Source organism: Varroa jacobsoni, unplaced genomic scaffold, assembly GCF_002532875.2.
Source record: "Varroa jacobsoni isolate VJ856 unplaced genomic scaffold, vjacob_1.0 scaffold_752, whole genome shotgun sequence".
Taxonomy (NCBI): Eukaryota; Metazoa; Arthropoda; class Arachnida; order Mesostigmata; family Varroidae; genus Varroa; species Varroa jacobsoni.
In genome coordinates this window covers 397722-420590 of record NW_019213654.1, presented here as the reverse complement: position 1 = coordinate 420590, position 22869 = coordinate 397722, and the positions used below count along the sequence as shown (strand labels likewise).

Here is a 22869-nt window from a genome sequence, read left to right as displayed (position 1 = left end):
ATTTAATTCTGACCCTTTCTCCCCGTTCCTGTTTTTTTGCTTCTGAACAAAGATGGGGGTGCGAGGAAAATAAGGGAAGTAGAAGTGTACACAAGAAAAGCTGACTGAGAAAAAGAAGAAGAACTACGACGCCTGCCTGCTTACTGACTTGTTTCATGACTACTCCTCAATGTAGCGCGAATTACGCCCAAGCTCAGGCGGATGAACAGGAATCTGAGTCTTGCGTAGTTGTTATACATTAAACAGTTGTTGCATCTCTAGTAATGGCAGCGACTACATCTGCTCTCTATAAGGCGCTTGTTTATAGGAAGACTGCTAACTCTTCCAGTAAGAGCCTGCTACCCTCGCGTCAAATCGAGTTTGAACATGAGGCAAAAACTCGACAGTGTTATATGTGTTGTAAGAAGACCTGCTTAGTTGCATACCGTTCCGCAGGGATGTAACTTGCGATTGAGAAGCTATGATAGATCAGGGCGTACTAAGCGCGGTCCAAGGAGGCTAGAGATTGCTGCGGAGGTTATGAAGATTCGGAGAGAGTTTGCCTGTGCGGCTTTATGGATGTGTGTCTGCTCTTTCTTTCGTTTGCGCTGAGTAATTTAGTGGAAGTTTGTTATTAGGGATGCAATGGCCACGACGGCAGTGGCAAAGCAGTGGTCGCATTCGTGTCGTCCAATAGTGCCTGGTGCCGATAGCGCTGATCGGCTGCAGTTTGTATCGACTGCTGTAAAGGTAGAAAAAAAGAATGACAGATTGGCACAATCTAGCCGTCAAAACAGCTAGTGTCAAAAACCACTAGGTTAGGTTTAATACCACAGCGTTTTTTTGGATACGAGTATCCTGCTTGACCCAAGCTGTACGTTGGACCGCACCAAACATTGCCTTTAAAATAACAAAATACATATGTTATTGACCATTACAAGAATAGAGTAGCATAATTTGATCACCATAATATTATCTCATTAAATAGGCTGAGTTGTCGATGTTTTCAAATGTTCATCGATAGTGAGCAAATTGGTGTGCTGTAATATCTCAAATGAAATTCAAATGTTCAATTTGCAGGAAATCGTGCGACCGGAATGATAGTTCTATGAAAATATTCATTTATACATTATATACAGGTGATATATTGGAAGATGTATTTACGTCTGGACGAAGTCGCAAAGTCCTTCGTCTATTCCGGTAGCTTTTTGTACAGACCCAACTTCATAAAAAGGCTCATAGTAATTACCTTGCATTTTTTACTCAAGTCTACGTTAGGTGGTCATATAAAAGTATTCCTAATAAACATAGCTGGATGTATGCAACATATTTTGATAAGCTCAAGGTCTTAAGGCAAGACGAAACAGCAACATGGCTTATTTTCAGTGAATTTTGTCACTGTGTACAACTTCTCCGCACGGGAGTATACAGCATTTGGGATCATGTGCGCGTTGAGCCTCGTTGCGGACGGTCGCATTGTCCTGTTTGGCGGTTGGTCCAAACTCGATGGGGGAAACAAGAAGGATTTGTCTCTTGTGAGATTGCGGATTCTCTCGAGCGTCCTTCTCGGCCGCTTTCGCGTGGCTTCTTTCGGGTGAGTGTTATGTCCTCTATTTTTTTCTGTCCATATCATGTCGTCGACCGTTTCTCTGGGTTAACTGTAAAACAAGGCACGCTTGCTCACCAGTATATATACAAACAAGGCAGACAGACGCCCAAATACTGGCTTTGAAAATACTTGTTGGTCGAATACTGAGGACTGTTGGTCCATTCCCGTCCGCCGAGCGAAACAGAGATGAACTGGATCATTACGTCGAATGTTTTGAGCGATTTACTCAGCATACTCCACCTCCAGGGTTGGAATTTAGTCTTCGTGTAAGGCTAAAACGGGCAAATAGACCTAACAGTTACTTGTAGTTTGCAGTCTTCCCTCGTTTTAAGATATACTTTTCCTTCAAAAAGAGTTTTCTGCGGATGAATATTTCGTTCGGAATGCCTAATAACAAGTGTCGTTTCAAATCGTGTGCACTTGTTGCTATCGAATACTTACGGATAGAACTCGATGATGGTGGACAGTGTCACAAAGTCTTCACGTGTCAATGGTCCTTAATCCTGTTGCATGGCCCTCATTTGTGTAGCATTTGCTCTTCTAGTGCCTACAAACTTATAAATATAAGAAGCTGACACAATATATTTTTGTACATAAACATATGTATAGGGCATAATAAATTTCTAAGTTATCAACATGATGAGCTTCGCTGAGTGATAACTTATAGTAAAAAAGTATGTGTACCTGATGCAAATCATTCGATCTGTATTACCCTAGTAATAATATCGCTGCCTCACAATCTTCAAAACTCAGACGACACTCTGTCGAGGCCCGAATGTGCAAGCGGAGCCACTGGGTGTTGCGGGTGAAGGAAAAGATATGTCTATCTCTCTTTCTATGTCTGGCAGAGTTGGGGTTCGTTCCCCGTTTACCCCAATGTCTCACCCCAGTGTTTCCACTGCTTCCTTACCGACAGCTCGCAAGCAATCAATGCCTAGGCAATGCAATGACGGTGTCGATTCACCTGAAGCATTTCGCACATACATACATACATACATACACAGGAAAGTTGCATCTAGGAACGGCAAAACATATGACCAGTGCTCAATATGCAAGCTAGATAACGTTCAGCGGACTGATTGCGAGGTAGAGGGAGGACACAGTTATACTGCCACCGGATGGTAAGATTACGCATACCTACTACTAGATTGCTACATCTGCTGAGCAGTCGGAAGTCTTCTCGCCCTCTAATGGAATGCTCTAATGTGCCAATAGAATAGCCGTAGGTGTCGCGTGCACTCTATATGTGAATGCATGGGGCAATGTTAGCGGGAAAACTCTGAAGATCTAAGAAAACCACTTAGGGTAAGCATACTCTCAAGTTTGCCATATATATCGTATAATAAACAGTAGGATGGCCAGCCGTTACACAGATAAATACGATCAATGAAGAGCTGATTAATAATAGAAATACGAAAAAGTTGAATATTTAGTCGGTACCGTGTGATTACGAGGGCGCAGTGTTGGATCTACGGTACGCCAGATGGGACTATCTGTATCGAACGTACCGTGCCTACACCCACTACATTGAAGATATAATCTAAAACTGTCGACAGCTTTAAACCATATAATTGATTTTCTAGTATACCAGTACTGATCCTTCATATCATAGTTAGCTCCGGCTACAGATGCCTTCTTGTCCCTTGATTACGAATTTCAACAAGCAACCTTTAGCGTCTAGGCCTAGCAGTCTAGGATTTGACTATTCAAACTACCGCGCCACAAGAGCGAAAGATCAAGAAATGTTGTCCTCAAGTAGCTTTGTCATGCTTTTTTGGTCAAATCTTCAATCACCGGCATCGCCCATATAGGCGTTTTTTACACTCTTTGATCGGAATTAGTTTAATAAGCTAGAGACCTTGTATCAGTAATTGCGGTAATTACCGATCGACAGTAATCACGCATTGCACTTTGTAAGTTATGCTTGGTAGCGACATTCAGGTCGTAGCCTACACTTCCAAAATGTATAAAGCCTAAATAATTTTCGATATGAATTCGTTTATAAACAACAGGGCGAGCAATATGAAGTCGCCGAGCTGCTGCCAACACTCACAGATATCTGCATACCGTATGCCACTAAAGAAGCGTCTGTAAGGTCAGATGATTCATCGTTAGAGTCAGCTGATGGGGTTCCCTATCATTGGCATAGGAACGACGATGAATGGCGCATCAGGCTGTTGTTCACCGAACAGAGTCCTGATGCGTCAAATGGGATATGTGACTGAGGTGTAAATTCGATGAGTGCCAATGGAACGAAGGGAATGGAGTAGCATGAATCAAGCCTTCAATGGAAGTGACGTGCGTGAGGATTTTTCAAGTGCTCCTTTCTCAGTGTGTATACTACGTAATTTAATATATTCGCAAATGATCGGTTTTCTACTGCAAATACAGGCTGCCGTATTTGCAGATTGATACTGTCTACTTGTTTATGGTCCATATCACATATATATTTCATATATCTGTGTGGACATATCCAAATTTCAGATATATCTCTTTGAAAATACAAATATATCCCTACGTTGTTTTCATGGTTATCTAGAGTTAATGTAATAATATTGTTTTGCAAAAAAAAAGCCATTTATCACGTACAGGCTTGTGGTGTTAGGTCTGTTACGTGCGGACGAAGTCTATCGCGGACTCCGATATACCTTTATTTAAACATATGAACATGTTTTCTAGCTAAGTTATATTGATTTCGTTGATAGAAATAGATTTTTTGACTCAACTGATGCAACTCGCAGTTTGTATGATGATAATCTGGGAATCGGCTTGTAGTGGAGACGATTTTTAAGAACAATAAACTAAAGAGGCTGACAAGTGCTATACAGAACCCATGCGAATGGTAAACCTATCAACAGACAGAGTGTCTACTGTTACTTCTATCAGCAGTATTTGGCTGGTATGACTTTAGGGCTAAGTTTAAGATCGATAGGTACCACAGTCTGATTTTGTTTTTAACGCTACCTGTGGGTTGACTGATGTACTACTGAGCTAGGTCGTACCATTGTCCTCTTCTTAAACAGGCTTTCGTTCTTTTTTCGAAAGACAAGAACAGAGAAGTTTGTTAGATACAGGTGCTGAAATTGAGATCCGCCTCTATCCTTCTGTTCATTTACTCCATGTCTCCAATTTTAGATAGAAACCTTTCTGTAGAAGGTCGATGAAAATGAAACGAGCTAGACCTCGTTTCAACTACACGCAGACCTTGAGCCTAGCGTATTGCAGGACTTTTATTTTGTCATTACATAACTGTGTATATAAACCTTTATTGTACGAACATTATGTAGCAAAAATGGTAACAACCTATATAATGCCTCGTAACGAGAATATTGTTATGTAACAATAAAATGTTGCTGTAGTTCTCGTTAGCGCGAAGGCACTTAAATTCATACGTATTGCCACTACGGACTGTCCCACGGGTCTAGTGTATTGTGTAGATAAGCTAGCGAAATTGTGTTAAAAGACCTAAATTTCCTACTAGAAGGGAATCAATTTAGAACATGCTAGGTATTGGTCTTATAACATAAAACATATGCGCTAGCTTTTGCGTATTGTTAGCCGAGAGGCTTACTTAAAACGGTTGTTTTTTTTCTATTCTTTTAGGGTTACTAATCAACGGACTATTCTAGGAATTCCTTCTGTGCCACCTGACGCTCCCTATGACAACAAACTCTTTTAGTGGCTGGAATATTAGGGCACACTATTGCGCTTGAACTCTACGATGACACTTACCTGCTAAAGATTAAGCAATTCTTTTATGGCGCCGAGTTTAAAACGTTACTAACCATACGAACGTACCAGTCTTGTACACTCACTAGCTAATACGTTGCATATACTATGGAATATAGTAGCTAGTATGTTATATTATACATAATATCTACTCAAATATAAGTTATTACTCGTTGTTTCGCATACGAATTAAACAGAGCCAGAGAGGAGATCCGCGCTGAGCAGCGGAGCGAGTATAAGTCCGCCTTTTACTTGGCTAAGAAATACCTTTGATGTTCGACTATTATGGATACTGTACGGTAATAGTAATTTCTGCTGACCAGAAAGCTAAGCAAATGTCCTCCTTTAGAGATACGTATGCAATAACTTATTACAATAATTGGAATATGTGTATATCGACGACACAAAATAGTACCTTTACGAAAAAAAATCTGCCGGCTCAGACAATAAATACTTTGCATGCCTTTACTTGGGAATTGTCAGTTTCATTAGTATTTAATCAGGCGTTGTTCATGTTTGTCCAACAATAGAATTTACTTTTTTTTGTTCAAGGATTCAGCTTATGAGCTAAATTTACTAGGCAAGGAAGCGAGTGAAGCTGTTGATGGCGTATAGCACCATCGACTCTAGAGCCACTGTAACAGACAGCTACTGTTTGGGCCTACTTTGCAGAAACATTGGCTGTGCAATATCTGAACGTCTACAGGTTTACATTGCGACCGATGATAATTAGATCTTTGAATGGATGCCAGAAATTGAGAAACGATCGTACGGCTAATAAACAATGCTCCCTATATTGTCATGAGATATATCTGGCTAAAAAAAAAAAGAGGGATTTTCAATAATTCGCCTAATAAGGGCAATTCGTACCTAACGAAAGCAGACACAGTGTAAAGTGATACCCTGTAGCCATGTGTCTCACAACTGTCCCAGTGTTTCGTTCGAGAGGGATCCTGCATAGGGCAGTATTGCTGGATATTTAGCTTAGTCGATGCACTGAAGGGCACAAACTTAAAAAGTATAGCCACTCAGAAATACACATTGCGGACAAAACGATCATTAATATTTCTTGCCCTATGTATTAAATAGAAGCTTCATTTTATTAAATTCCTGTTTCTGCCATCACCACGCTGTATGATCATATTGGAAGGCCAATTCGAGCGGACGACTATTTTGATTCTTCGGTCAATAACTAAGGTGGAAAGACGAAATGATTGGCACATCATGACCATTTTCAATTTGAACGATACAAAATAGGGCTTGAGATCTCAGGCAAAACTGAATAAAATCCGGTCGTCACTTGGGGGAAGAATCTTGTATTCATGTATCTAGATGATTAGACGGCATTGTCACGAACATTTTACTGCACATTCTGATAATACGTTCTAGATAAAGATGTTCGTAATGATTTATTTAGCCTTAGCATACAAAACCACCGTGTCGTCATGGTATATAGGATTCAGCGGGACGGAAAGGAGAGTAAGAGCTTGTCTTATTGACCATTTCGACTACCAAAAAAAAAACTCGGCTTTTATTCCGTTCACACTGGTTATTGGGGTATGCAAAACGGGGCGCGACGAGATAGACGGGCAGCCATCGTAGAGTGCTGTGTCCCTGCGACTATTCATAGATATTGGCGTGTTAGACAACGCCGTGGTCAGAGCTAGCTCAGCAGGACTTAATGCGATTCTCTCTCTCAGAGAAACAGAACATTTGACGAGAATAAATATTGTCGAACAACGCGGACGAAGGACCTGTCAGTTGCTACTGGATTGGGGTGACATTCACCTAAAAACTCCACCTACTAAATATTTTCCGCTTGGTTTCTATTATGGACGATGATCGGTGCCGCTCCTCTGCCGTTACATATTTCTACTACCGCTAACAACAGTGATAACCACTACCACTATTCTCTCCATGAAACAGGGTTTCTTCCCATCCCAGTATCTGGTGAGAGCAAAATGCTTATCTGTATTGTAGCACTGGGGCCTGGCCATTATGTATTCTCTTGCCCAGCATACTTCTTTATTCTTTTCGTTTATGCTTGATTGATAAGTATTTATTTCACCATCTCTATTCAAGTTGTCACCTTCGAAGTAATCTCTACCACGACCCAATGCATCCTAATACTGCCGTCTTTTTTCTTTATCCTTAAAACATCTTTCGTCATTGATCGTCGATGACGTCGCTCAGCAATGTTCCTTTTTCTTCCCTTTTTGTGTCGAAACGCATTAGTCCTTCAAACTTCACGCCCAAAACTAAAGAAGTTTTGGAAATAGGAACCAGTCGCGGCGGACCAGTTCGGGTGAATACGGGGTTTGGAGCATCACACACATCGAGTTTGTTTGCTAACACTTCTGAATGATGAATAGTGAATGGGTATGGATCGACGCACTGTCATGATGAAGGACTCAGGACTTAGCGTGCGACAATTCTAGGCTCTTGCGTCGCACAGACTCGCGCAATCTTCTTTATATTTCCTGAATGTACTCGTGGAGCCGAGCGGCAACCTTTGCACAATGTTTGAGTAATTTATTCAATTTTTTAGGTAAAGCCTACATACTGCATGCTCGTTCTTCTGTTCGGAAGAAATCGCATGACGTTTAATACATAGACTCATCCAAGTCCACCAGAAAACCTTAGACTGCATTAGGTTGTTATGAAATTGTAATGATATGGCAGAAGCCCAGTTCTTTTTGCCAAAATAAACATAAGTCACAACCGATCATATAGTGGCGCAAAGGACTCATTCATTTTTGAGCAGAATTATCTTTGCAATTTGAGCCACAAAGGTAAGTTAGCGCAACTGAGCCAGAGCTAAATTTACCCACTGAGTAGCACTTTGAACGCGTAAATTCAGACTTTTATTTGACCCATGTTACACTGCATGCAATTGGGATAACATTATATATCATATTGTTATACAAAATACGCAAAAGTAATTGCGTTATATAAAAATATCGAACAAACGGAGACAAGATCATTCGTTTCAGCTAGATGGCCTTTGCCGCTATCCGCCTCCCTATAATATTTATGTTGGCATTTCAATAATCGCCTAGACCGTTCCCCTACTGCGTCCATGCTACCCACACTATTTGTGCAGGACGGGATTTATAGGCAAAGGAGAACATTTTAATAATCAGAATCCCTAAGATCGGCCCGGACTCTGTTTTGCATCGATTCAACCAGCGCTCGAACTCCTCCTTTCCTGCAAGTGCTAGCAAGCGTTTGACCTCTTTCTCTCCCGTCCTCTCTTTTTCTGGGCTGGAGGGCCGGTTATGGTCCCATGACCAGTATCAAAACGGTACGGCAAAATGAGGAACGAACGGATTGGACAAACTCCGAAGGTGTAGAAGCATAACGAAATGGTCTGTTTTGTCAGAGCTGGGTTGGGTCCCGCTTCGTCTTGAAAGAGTGGGTGTTTTGTGCACGCCCGGTCGGCGGACGCACGGACCAATCGGGCGACGCAGAAACCAAGATGACGAAAGGTAGGTATGCGCGCGCTCTGTACGCTGTTCGTTGGTAGCATCGAATACTCTGAAGGAACGACAGAACTGAGGAACCAAAGAAGGAGACCAACAGTACGTCGTCGTCTCGTTCGCCTCCGTTACGGCGCCTTCCTCACGTACTTAGTAGACAAACGAGTGAACGAGCAAGGCGACAGCAAAAGGAGAAGGAACGTTTGGCGTAGTTTTTGCAATTGGAAACGGGCGAAGTATGAAAAGGGGTTGGGCACAGAGAAAAACGGGCTATTGCTGGCGGAAAGAGGTGCACTCGTAGTTGGGCTTGATTGGTGCACTGAGGCAGAAGCTGATGCCGAGGTAGGTTGCAGTGGGGCCACAACCGGCAGCTGCCGGCACTGGCCTCGTTTGACGGGAAACTGAGCGGCACATGAAGTTGAACCAGCGAATACTTTGCTGGACGACCACGACGACGCTGCAGGTGAGTGTAGCACCAGCACAAGGGCCCGCCATGGCGACGCGGGAAATTGAGGAGGAATTTCAATATTCCACTCGCTAAGCTCCTTACCTAGTCACCTCAGCTTCGTCCCTCCCGCACCGACCCAACAGCACCCTTCACTCCTGTTCTCCTCTACGACCTACACACATAGAGACTAGCAGCGTGTACATGCGTCACTGAGTATGAGGCAACGGCGGCTGGTCTCCCTCGCATTTCACGCGCACATACACGTACATTTCTGAGTGACTAGCCGAAGCTATGAGCGAGCACAAGGTCCACCAACCAGCCCTGTTGGTGCGCCACGCAAACTGCAAACTCACCTGACCGGTACCGTGTCAAAACGAGAGAAGAAGAGAGACCAAGTGACTTCTTTGACTTCGCTGCTCCACGCTGCTCATAAGCACAGTAAACGATGTACACGTATGGCGGCCGCTTCTACTGCAGCAATGGTAGTGACGATGCGATGCTTTTGGGCCCTAAATCATTTCAGCCATTGACTTTAGTAGGGTTGCTAGTAGATTGGACCTGTCTGACGGTTAGGCAGAAAAGCTGGACGATGCGTTTATAAGACTGAACAGTGATGCCGAAGCGCGTGGAAAGCTAATAGGTTGCTGGGACGGACTGAGGTGAGGAAAATGATGGTTGATGAGGGGCGTCTGGCCGTCTACCTCCTCTCATATGATATACGTGTGTGTGCTTGGGTTTGGGACTCTACCATCCTTTCTAGTTAGGGCGCCCAAGTCTGAAAAACCGCGGACCAGCTATGACAGACAAGCCTCTAACCCACCCCACCGACTTCAGGGTTGTTCCGACAAAGAGAGAAGTAATAGACGCGTATGCTAGACCACGACGACAACGACCCCATCGACGACGACGATGATGATGACAACGACAATAACGTTGTGGATCTCCACCATCAGCGTTGCGATGACGGCGAGAATGGCAAAGAGAGCAGTAGAGAGTGAAGAGCGGTGTGGCCTGCGCAGAGAATCGCCCTTCCCAGCGAATCGGTGGAAGAAAGCCTGCTGCTTGGCCGCCAGGTACAGAGATCAAAAACTTCGAAGGAAATTCGGTCTTGTAAACAGAGAGGACCAGCTTTTTGCCAGCCTCACTACCAGACGGATATATCAATATAAAGGTATCATCTGGAACTACTCAGTCACTGATGATGGTAACAGCAGTCAGGGGAAAGCTGACTAGAATGTAGACATGGTATGCAGGGTCATGCTGTTTAGATGGTTGGACGTGATTTAACTTTGATTTTCCAGAAATTGCTATGTTGAAATACTCGAACTAGCACTTATCAGTGGGCAGCTAAACGGAAAGGAAGGACCGCAAATAGAGGCATTCGCTGTGTTTGCGACGGTCCATAATATCTGTTATGCCCGGTTCATCGTTTGTTTCGGTGGGGCTCTATCTTGAAAGAGCTGATCTTGCGCCAACGTATTTGGGTTTGGAGGGTGGGCCATTAGTTCCACCTTGCTCGATTTCTCTTCCTAGATACGAGTATATAAAGTGGCCCGCACCGGTACTGTATAGTCTGATCTCTGGCCAGCTCTTCTTTTCGAGCCCAACCGGTCTAAGGACATAGCACTTTAGGCTGCTTTGTTTAATTAACCCACATTAACTGGGTGGTTCTGGAGTGTCCTTGCCTATCATTCTGTTGATGCAAGGCATCAGTCGTATTTCAGCAATCTCGGTTTTAGGCCAATCGCAACATGCTTATAGGTATCTCAACACGTTGTATGCTACCGTTGTCGGGAACTGACACTTTATACAGGCTACCGTAATCATCTTAACAAACCCTAGACAGCAAGATTGCGATAGTCTTAGTGGTGTTGTGGGTGGAGCGGTAGCAGGATCTGTCTTTTGTCTATCGCGGCGGTGCTCTTATAATACCATCTCTATGATCTCCTTGATGGCAGTATGCGAGGGCGTTGATGAAGGCTGCTAGTATGGATCGCTTTCCCCTCTCTGTTGGCCTTCTTCTCTACGTTTGTTGAGAGTTGCTGGCAGAAGCTTTCAAGAGAAGAAGTCCTTTGATGTCGACGCCATGCTGTTGGTGACGCGGCCCTCGCACGCAAGTGAGAAAGGACTGGGGACCATCCATGTGCCAGGGCGTCTGTAGGCCTGTGGATGTTACAAGGGCCGTCTGGTTCGTTGGCTGGTCGCTTTATCTTAATGTGATAACAACCGTCGCCGCCGCTGCTGCCACATAACATTGGCAAGAACGTTGAAGGATGGCCGAACATAGCGAGAAGCGGAGAGTATTAGGAAGACGAGAGGGGCAATGTTAGGCGTTACGAGAACGCTGATGAGGGGAGGAAATGGACGGGGGTGTGCCCCGAGCGGAGACTAATATAGAAAGTCGGGTGCCTCGTTTTGGTGGTGTACCGAACAAGCAAGAAGCAGTGGAAAAGACTAAGGGCGAAACAGTATGGTAGCTTAAGCAGCGCTGAATATAGAAACTCGTTATCAGACTTGTCTCCTATAACGTGTCGATACAGTTTATTGCAAATCCAGATACGGTAACAAGAAGCTGAATAGTCTCCGGCGACGAATTTTTGGTTTGACTTTAGAGGGATAATTTCATGTACCCTAAGTCTGCGCTTCGCCGTCAACCATAATAGCTCAAGTAACTCAAGGCTTAAGTAACCAGGGGAGGACTTGACTGTGGCTAACGATATTGAACTAGGCCATCTTGGCCTGTGGGATGGATGGAAAGCATGCGCAAAACTGCCGTCGACACATCGCCATTATATAAAGTGAAACCTTGCCGAGCGGAACAAATTTAATTGTTATATATATATATATATATAACAATTAAATTTATATATATATAGAAATATATAGATAATATAGAAAGAGAGAGAGAGAGAGAGAGAGAGAGAGACTAAGGTTTCGCAAACACAACTGGATGTGCGAGAATATCAATTCTTAAACATTATTGCGTTTTAATTATGATTAAACGATAGACGCGGGACCCGTATTTCCAACTAGGTGAGACATACGCCACTTACAATAGATATTTCAGAAGTGAGCTTCAGAAGCTTTTTTAAGCCACCGACAAACCGTTGGATTAAAATATTTACTTATAGTTAGAAGAAAAAAGAGCTCTTTACAATGCGTACACACCGTGTGAGTGCGTATGTGAAGTAAATGTGTAAAAGGGAAGTTTATATATGGTAGGGATAATATAAAGTATACGAACACAAACTGTACAATTCTGATTAAGACTGAGATTATCTTAACTGTTATGTATTTGCTTGACTTTGCAGGTAAGGAAGTCCTATAGTCGTACTGTTCTGGTGATAAGGGTAATCCGAACCTAAGTAATGCCCTAGGAAACACCGGATGAATCTCTCAATTGTCCCGATACAAATGTTCTCGGTGCATTTATTGCTCTCAGGTGCTGTAAACGCTAATATACGCCGGTGCATATCGACTACTTACGTGTTTATATGTACCTTTGATCTTTTTTTTTATTAATTTTGGCAACGTTGTCATAACAAATCCGTCAATTGATAGATAAGTTCGTAAATAGTACGTAACAGTGCTTGCATGACGGTTCCATAAAAACGAAAGCACTTCTTTTGAGCACAACAAATTACTCGGCAGGTCTACTAACGGGCAACATCATTCGCGCTCTGTTTTTTTTTTGTAGCTTACGGCCTATTAAACCTGTAACTGGCCACTAGTTGAGTTCTAAACTATACAAAGTGGCATTTGGCAAGGTTTATAAGTTGCGTCCGAAGTTAATTTTTCATGCGAATTGTGTATGATGCGTGATTATTCGGCTCCTCAGTATATGGGAATATTAGATCCAGGTGGTTATAAGTATCTACGATGTTTTTAAACTTCCAACTTTACTTCGCAACTAAAAATCGATCATTAAAAAGGCAGTCCGGAAGTGTCCGAGTAATACCTCTAAGAGAACTTAATGTCAATACGATAGAGGAAATCAGTAAAATAAGTTATTTAAGTTAATAATGTACACATCTTTTGATATTCAGAAACGTGTTCCTATCTGTGTTGTTGTTTTATTATACGACGTTGACATCATCAAATTAATTTCTAGCTGGTAGACTTCGATGTTACTTTTGAAAAAAAAAAAGAAACGCAAAAGTCAGGCCAACGTTTTGCAGCGTTAGTCACCTCCTGTTCCTCTAACTTATAATCTATATTACATGTTATAATCGCCAATCACTTTCTGTTTGCGTTTGTTTACTATTTTTGATGGAGGCGCAAAGGAAGTTCTGGTATATTGGTAGCGGCACCAACACGTATTGTTTATTGACTTGAACTTTAGAACACCAATAGCGTTGATGACAATTTGCCCTCTACTTGTTAACTTCATGCCGCGACGTTCCGCTATTAGTTTAATGCATCGCTCGAAAAGTTTAAGTCCCATTTGTTTCTTCGCAAGCGGTAGCACGTAGCAGATATATAGCACGATAAAGCTTAACCTGTTTGCAACTGGTTAGGATTGCGCAAAGGAAAACAGATTGCAGCTGAAGAGAGCGGACATTCAGTCTAAATTTAAGGTAGCAATAACATAGGATGAGGTGTCATATCCTGTGGGTAGAAAGCGTTGGGTCGCTTCCTAAGTTAGTACCAGGTCATGACGTTAACGTCAGCTTGGGTGTATGTTTGTCCGTTCGTATGTGTATGTTCCAATTAATAATTTTATAGCACTTAGCTAGCAGCAATGGCCTGGTCGCTAGCTTGAAAACCAGCATACCCAAACTAGAAGGTAATAAATCTTGACGAAATTACGCCCCAACGCGACTCCCCTCCATTATGGGGCGCTGCCAACCACTATCGTTTCAAGCGGCGCATAGGGACGCATATAGTTGCAGTGCTAACAGTGGTATCGTATAGAGCACTGGCCATAGTGGCTCCAGCAGTAGCAGCTACTGCTGTATAAAACGCGAATTGCTGCGACGTTCGTAATAGCTCAGTGCGTGTACATACGACTGCCAGTTGTGATATGCACAATGACTATTCAACCTCACTCTAACTGGCACCCGGCGTGCTGATGTGCAGACATCACAGCCGCCGCTGCAAGGCTTAAATAGCACCATCACTACCGATATACATGTACACACGTTCCTTTCGAACGGTCTTCATTTTCGTGGCCGGCGTCGGCGCTTTTTATCTACCTATATAAAAAATATTATTCTAATAGTCAGATATTGTAGTACACACAACACCAACAACAACAGTCTATTGTCGTTGTTACGTAAGGCCAGAGGTGAAGTTTCGGCCAGCGGGATTGCCGCTCCAGCTCCTTCTAGTGCTGGCTTAGCTGCCTGTTTCAGTTGGACATTTGGCGGCATTGCCTTCGCTATTGTAATCACCGGCGTCATCTTGTCACCGGAATGATAACGCACGAAACCGTATCTATCGAGGATATAATATATGATTACTAGCTGAGCCTTTCGTGCTTCTCAGTAAGTGCGCACTGCTGTCGTTGTCGACGTCGCTAGCGAAGACTGCGCCCTCCTTATCGATGTGTTCGCTGTAGTCCGAACGCGATACGACGTGCCTACCGTCTGGCACTCGTGAGTATAGGACATCGCCTAAACAGTGCCACGTAGGCAGGCCAATGCTGCCGTTGGCGTCGTCGCTCTCTGTTCCGTGACGATTATCGTCTCCGATTGCTGGTGCCGAGCGCGGGTCGAGGTATTTCTATCTCTTTTCGTACTGCGTTCTTGAATCGCGTTTGGTTTAGTTTAGTGTGCTGTACTGTGTCCCGCTGTGAGGCATTATAGCACTGGACTACAACCAGTGAGTGGCGTTAGTGCTGTTTATTGTTGGCGTTGTGAGGGGGGCAAATACAGCCAGGCACGAGAGCTGGCAGTCGAGCTCTATATTGCGCTAGTAGCTCGGGTCGCCCAGAGATCTACTTTGGGGTGGTATCTATTTTAATGCTATTAGTTGTAGAGAAGGCGCGCCAGCCAGCCGCTGGTCATTCAGCGGTTTCATGGCTATGCAACGGCTGCCAACATAGTCTCGATCTGACCTACACGCGTCCGACCCTGGGTACTGTTGGATGATGGTTTGGAAGACGGGAGGTAGAGTTAGGAAGGAAGGAAGGCGATTTGGACGAAAGTAAGCAAGGAGGGAGCCGCGCGGATGCGGCAGTTTAATTACGGAAGTGCTTCTCCAGAGGGGACTCGATTGTCGTTGTTAATATTACTGTTACCGCCGGCGACTGTCACGGTAGCCAGTGGCTTATGTGCTACTACTAGGGATCATTCCTTTGCCGGATAGCAGGCTGGCTATACACCCACTGATAACGATAATAGCAATAGTAAAATCTCGTGTAGTTCTTTGACTTAACATGACTAACTTGCCACTGCTCCCAAGGGCGCGATAGCTTTCTACATGTAGGTCTAGCCAAACTTCTCTATCAAGAAACTGTGAAGTGTGTTGTTTTTGCTATGCCTTAGTTAGATTATAATTTGGTGAAAAGTCAGATCTTCTCTAATATTAATAGAACAGATTGTTTCGTAGCTCCACACTCTACGCTTTGAGCCACGAATGTTCTTCGGAATTAAATCAGTACCTGTAAAATTAAATCACTATTAACTAGCTGCACTAGTAACATAGCCTTTATGTGCTCCTTATGAGCAAATACCTAGGAACTCCTTCCCTTTTTACTCAAAATTGTGTACCTCAAAGTGGAAACTGTGTACAGTGGCTTATCATCGATAACGTATGCGTTGTCTCTGACAACGCATACGTTATCGATGAACAACTGACTTGACGGCCTCGGGGCACAACGCTTTTACCTTTCCTTAACCACAGAAACACTTCAACCATACGAGTTCCATGGTGTTCTGTAAAAAAAAGAAATGTTCTATGTGCACGTAACGATCATAATTCATTTCGTAGACATTACGTGATTTCTCCAGTTTGATTAACAAAGCCCAACTGAAACAATGCCGTCGTTGAAAGCAATAGTCGGATCGAGCCAATATTATTTAATATATTTAATATATTTACTAGTTGTGAGAAAACTAGAAAATGTCGTTCTGTAGTGACCACGGCTGTTTGGAATCATAAAACTACAAGGTCCGCATAAAGTTCCAGATAGCTTAATAAGTCGAAAACAAACCAGCTCACGTGGAATGTACACTCCTCCCATCTTTTAGACGCTTAATCATCTCAATGGACCGACTGTTAATTGAAAGAGTCACTCAGTCTCGCGTTTCGACGGGTGGGACGATTACGGCACACAAAAGGCATTTTATGGTTGTTTTAACTTTCAAACATCGAATGCTGGCTTCGGAGCCCGTTCGATGTCCTATTAGGTAGGCCGATCCGCTACTTTCGGAGTATTGAAGTGGGATCCTTAAAGGGATCGCTTTCCATTTGATGTAGATGCGGAACGTTGCCGTGACGACCTGTGATTTCTTTCTATTGCAGAAACGACATAGTACACCGAGCGATGGACACAAAGTGAAATTTGTTTATTATGATCTCCTCGCCGTTGATGCCCAATAGCATCGCGTTAGAAATGCTTACATCTGGATGTATCTATGAATGAACATCTATGTGCACATAAAAAAAAGAGGCCTGCATCTTGAAAACATCGCTTTGCTGCCAGCCTCAGGTCTCCGTTCTCGAGTGTAAGGGGCAATAAGGGGCGAGCGTAACCCGCTTGCTATCGGGTTAAATTATTGTGTTTTATAAGGCAGTAGAGCCGCTCCGAATGGTGGCGATATCATTTTGCTAGCTACTGCGGTATAATTATCGAAGTGGTTTTCTCTCTTTCGGATTCCATCTTCTCCTCTCGTCGTGTTTTTGTCTTAAGCATCATGTTATGTTTCTCCCCAACTTCTGCTCCCCTGGCCTGTTGATGTCCCCGTTCTGTGACGGTCAGTAGAGATAGGCCAGTTGAAGCTGTGCGCCTCTCACAAGTCTCTTTCGTCGCTTGGCCACCCCCATCACACCACTGAGCCTTCGAAAAAAAACAGGCTAATTGTGCGTCTGCTATTGGCCCGGGGCGGGCCACGCCATTGAGTATCCTTGCTATCACGATTCGGGTGCAGTTCAGTGCGTCACAGTCGACCGCATTGCATCGTCTCGCATTTTCTCAGGCATTGGCAAAAAGTGCATAAATGATTGCATTTGTGCCCCCCCCCCCCATTACCCCACTTAACAGTTTCGTACTATTATTCCTGCTTCTGATGCTTTCGCTGCGGTTGACACTGGCATGTTCGTACATAGTATCTTGCTGGCCGTACACAAGGCATCGTTATAATAAATAACAGTTATAGCAAAATTCTGCAAAACTATTAAGAAGCTATGTACTTTTAAAGAGCCGAGCTAAAAAAGTGCAAACTACATACTTCATAATTAGAAAAACAATATTGATTTAGCTACAAATTAGCTCGTCAGCGGAAGTACTACAGTATACCGAGTCTGCATGCTATTTGTTTTGTTAAATAACCTATTGAATATCTTGATGAAATAACGCGGTTTGATGTCGCTCACAAATTACTTACGACGTCACCTTTTGATTTTTCATTGACTCACGTAAAAAATCTTCTTACGACAAAATGTTTCTTATTATAGTGGTAGGTAGTAGTCGTAATTTCTGAGTTGTCGAATACCTCCCGTGCGACAGTGACGCCGTCCGCGATACGAATGCTGTTCCTGTTGATATGATCCGAATGAGAAGGCATATAAGTAATGTTTCCTTCTGCGTGATAGGTGACAATGATCCTCTAGCATCGAGGTTTCCTTGGTGTCCCCTACGCTTGAAATGCTCCAGTCACATAGAAATGATTCGTATTCACTGGCCATTTGGATGAAAACGATGAAATAAGAAATACATTCGAGAGAAGACCTATCTAGGTAGTTTTCTAAGATCGTTTTACGACTGGCTTAAGAAGTTAATCGTTTGCATGCTGAAATGTATCAATAGGTACATTTTTCGTTTATCAACCATTTAAAAATGATACGTGTCTTATAGAATTCACCATACAGATTAAGTGTGCCACTTGAGAAAATGTCATCATAGTACTGACCTAAATAGAAACACTATTACAGCTAAAGCGTAGGACGGCGGCGACCTTGGCAGCCTAAAAATGTCTAGCTGCTGAAACATCCGCCTGGACTTGGAGTACTATTGTTAGTGGGTACATGTACATTCCGTAAGTACACGGTATTAGTACAGTCTGACGACGTAAATCGACATTACGTATGAACAAGCACATCTGGAAGGACAGCTTGGTTTTACTATTTCATATACTCACATATTTACGTTACTATATATATATATATATATATATATAGTGTTAATCTGGTGTTAAATAACTTCTATACAAACCGAAATAAACGTATTAATATTACTTGGTGGTTTTTGCATAAATCCTCAGGATTTTACGTACTTCATTATCAACCAAAAGATGTATTTTTTGCGTCGTTTTAGAATGCAAAGGTGGAACTTCTCCTCGATGTTTATTTAACGAAGATGGAAGTTCTCTCCCGTTTTCGTGTTATAGCATTATATTTGGGAAAACACTCCCTGGCCAAACTGTCCAGTTGAGAAAGGCTCCGAAAATATGCACTCTAGCAAGCTACGCTAACATTTCGATATGCCCTGTAAAGGCGAGTTCGTGCTTTGTAATGTACTGATAAAGAAATTCGTTCGTCACAGCGTTTGAACGAAATCGATGTACAACAATGGGTTTAGGGATTCACGCTTGCCGATGACTCGTCACAATTCTGTGACGTCAGTCACACATGTCGGTCATCCAGTCCTTTCCCTAACAGATACTGGACTTAATCGACACACATTTCTCTTGCCGAAGAAATCAAAGGTTCAACGTACTATACTTTTGAGGTGTTCCATTGGACGCGGTGACAATGTCGAATGTCGAAGACACACTAGTCTCGTAGTTATGAGGGAAACTCTGATGGTAACTATGATCACGTTTTACTATTCTTAGAACGTTATTGACAACTGTCACCAACGCAAAACTACAGTGTTTACGAACTCGAAGAACGACAGCGCGGGCTTGTTTAGTGAATATTCAGCTAGAATTCTATATGTATTATAGGTCCCACCATTCTTAGTTTGTTTTCCGTATTTCTTCATTGTAATCATTTATACGGCTGCCCAGTTCAATCAAACAAAAGGAGCTTTAAAATACCTTGTAACAGCGTAATATGGTTTGTTTGTCACGATAGCCCACTGATGCGTGCCTTGTGATACAAGGCGCAAGCTGCCAATGACGAAATCCGCTATTGTCAAAGACCACCACGTTCGAATCAATGGCAGTTGATTAATGATTCAGTCGAAGAAGTACAACGACCATACAATAAACTGTATAAATAAATCACTGAGTTTTTTTGACTTAGAGATTTACAGATCTTAAACTGACTAAGACCGATGTGGACCCAGAAAGTCCTCAGTAGTATAGGTCATATCTTAAAAAAAAAACTTAGCTTATTCGCACTACATATATGACAGCGACGTACGCAGGCAAATTTAGTTCACTGTAAAAATTTATTTGCTGAAACCGTTAAATCCTTACGAATAGGCTATTTTTTAACGCATCATATAATAACTGCCAAGATTTGTTCTTCCGGGACAGATTTTTGCCTGTAGTCAGGTTCATCTTTTGCCAGTTAGTGAATAGACATATTGAATTGGCGGCTAGGAGTCAATCTGTGAAGCCCAGTGGGTTTAGCTGACTAACGGCTAAGTGGGCATCCCACTATCTGGGATAGTCATGCTTCCTTTGGTCTAACGAGAGCAAGCTTTTATAGGAGGTGGCCTAACGCAATTTTGCTTCGCTGAATTTTAACCTTTTTAGAGCCATTTATAAATCTATTCCCCAGAGGCCTCCGGCTCAATCGCACAGGCGTTGGAAGACTTTTTATCAGACACCTATATATTAAATGGTGGGGGTGTTTTTTTATCACGCATGCTTTACGCGTTTCTTACGCCATAGCGTTGAAAGCCTTTGCTGTGTTAACAAGTACGTATATTGTTGTGCTTGAAGGAGTTTTATATGCATATGTTTACTTTACTGGTCACGGTGACCCGATGACTTGAATCGTGACTCTATATGCTACTTGACTGTATCGCGGTGCTTAGATGTAACATGCTCTTCAAAACGAGCTTTCAACGCTGCGAGGCGTTGAGGGCATGATGAAAGCAAAAAATCTGGACTACGTGTTCCAGCTTTCTCGATTTCGAAACAGGTGTTTCTATTTCGAAATGGGGATCTGAGGTTTTCACAAAGCCGTATACGTATGTCCGTGTGGTATCTTTCAACTCAGCATGGGCCCCACTTCACAGTTCATGTGGTCGCTGAGTCTAGGGACTAACCATACTAGCTCTACTGTTCTATACGACGATTCAGCGTTATTACATAATCGACGTTTCCATTGATTAGAATAAAATGCGCTATACCATTATCTGAAAATATTACATGAGGCGGGCAAGATAATTCGGAGGTAACATTACTTCGTAGGTACCCGAATGATAATAATAAACGGCGTATAGCGATTCAGTTTACGTAAAAACTGGAATAGGTTTAGGGAGCTAGGAAAAAAATTATATCGATAATGGCGCTCGTTGATTTTTCATAGCTCATTTGTCTATGTATCAATATTACTTATTTGATATTACTAAAATTCTATGTCCGTCTATCTGTTTGTGGGACCTAAAACGACCCTTTAAAGTGGTCACTTGGGGTTAATTTTCGCAAAATTTGTGCGGAAAATCGAGTTAGTCGTAGTGTATTTTATCCTGAAGGAGGAAAAGTCTGCTCATTCGCTTAGAGCATTATATTAAATAGGTTGATTGTAAACGAATGGCTGAAGCTTCTCATTTTTGTGCTTCCATACACCAAAGTGGCAAGCAGCATCGTCCGTGTTGATGTATCATCTAATGTACAAATGTATATCTCTATGAAAATTATGCATGAACAAACCATGCTTACGGAAGAAGCTATTAGAGTATATACATATAGCTGTTACCTGTTATTTTCCCTAGAGAAGATTTTTTTTATAGCGGATTATAAATTAGATATTGAATAGATATATGGGTTTCAAAAATAGATTAAGCGTAACTATGTTGTAAAATTTACTTGCTGTTACCTTCCTTGTATCTGCTCGGACTCACGTGTACCTCCGCTAAGCTTGACAAGCTCTGGCATACCGTTCCATGTAACCTACTGTAAGAAATTGCCGAAAAGCTCTACTCTAAACAAAGCCGGTGAGGTGCCTCTTACGAGGAGAAGGCATGAGGCGAGTGATTCTTCGAAGCGTTCATCACCTCGTCGTCGAGTAAATGTGAGTGTACGGCCACCAACTCGCAGGTTGACTAGTTTCATGGCATTGTCATCCTAGACGCAGTTGGTCGTGCGGCCGTTATGTTTACGATGGCGGGTTAAATGCTCTCGGCTTTATCGGATATCCACAAATATCCAGCCCCTCTAATGCCAATCGATCGATTAGTCAATGACGAGAGGTGTGGAACTGTGTGAGTTGTCTTACACTTTTACTTAACGGGCGAAGGCTGTACAAGGATATATATATATATATATATTGCATGCAGCCTTAGCATTGATAAGCCGATATATACATATATATTGGTTTATCAATACGAGCTGAAACTCTTCGCGGTCTGACGTCTTGAGTTTTACGACTTCTGAAGTTTATAGCGCATCTCGCGTAGATGATTTTGATGTACATAAAATACCCAGGAGACGATCTATTAATAAGAAGAAATAATAAAATTAATATAATATGTGTGGTATAATCTGTCTTTGTCCGATTTGTGTATTTATTGAATTCTATTTATCTAAGGGCGCGTAGAATATTGCCTGTTAAAGAAAACCTGAAGTATTGAAATCGGTAGAAGTAAATGGTAACTATTTAGTTATTTCGATCAAGCGATATATGTTAATTGATCAATATATATATATATATATATATATAATAAACGAGAGCTTCCCTAAAGGTGTACTATATATAAAAGGCTTTTTATCTTCTTCGTCCTTAGCTTAGAAAAATTACCTTAAGATGCACATTGAAATTGCGACCCGTCCTATATACATTCATAGAATTAAGCGGATGGTCGCACAATCTGCATAGTTGCGCATACATTCAAATCTAGATGGTTGTGTATATCCATTGCAGCGAGTGATTTGTTGGACTGCCATATTGCTACCTAATATTACTTCTTCCGTCTAAATTGAAGGGAGATATTGGGCGACTATGACCTTTCCCGATCTTGGACTCGTGTTTAGTTTACAAAGGTTTAGCGTGTTTGCAGGCCGTCCTTCTGTGATTCTTATCAAGCAGACCGTAGACAGTCGCCAAGATGATATTTATGTTTACTTTGTGGCTGAAGATGTATTGTTTCCCTTCTTTGTCGTTTTTAGGCTGCCTTTCTTACTTACGTTTTCGAGCCCCATCTCTGCGTCGAGTTAGCGTGCTCTATCGATTTTAGTGCCCCACGCTTTTAGCTCTCGGCCATTTGCTTGCTCCACAAATGTTGCTCAAATGTCGGTTGCTTAGGTCTTGCCTGCTAAGCGAACGTGCATGCATGCACGCACGAT

The 22869-nt window shown here is 42.5% G+C and overlaps 2 protein-coding genes across 4 annotated transcripts in view; both read left to right on the top strand.

The window, feature by feature from the left end:
- The window catches only part of fra (neogenin protein frazzled), a 133376-nt gene that overhangs the window by 38134 nt on the left and 72373 nt on the right, over positions 1–22869 (top strand). The window lies entirely within an intron of this gene.
- Positions 3324–22869, top strand: part of LOC111263284 (uncharacterized) — a 30446-nt gene continuing 10900 nt past the window's right edge. For 2 of the 3 annotated variants that reach the window (XM_086969520.1, XM_086969521.1), the window contains exons 1-2: positions 3324–3919; positions 12556–12686. In XM_086969520.1, the coding sequence (XP_086825646.1) occupies positions 12632–12686 (55 nt within the window). In that variant the 5' untranslated portion in view covers positions 3324–3919; positions 12556–12631. Of the gene's footprint in view, positions 3920–5191; positions 5786–12555; positions 12687–22869 lie in introns of those variants that run through there. The other variant, XR_002682140.2, reaches the window with a different exon arrangement.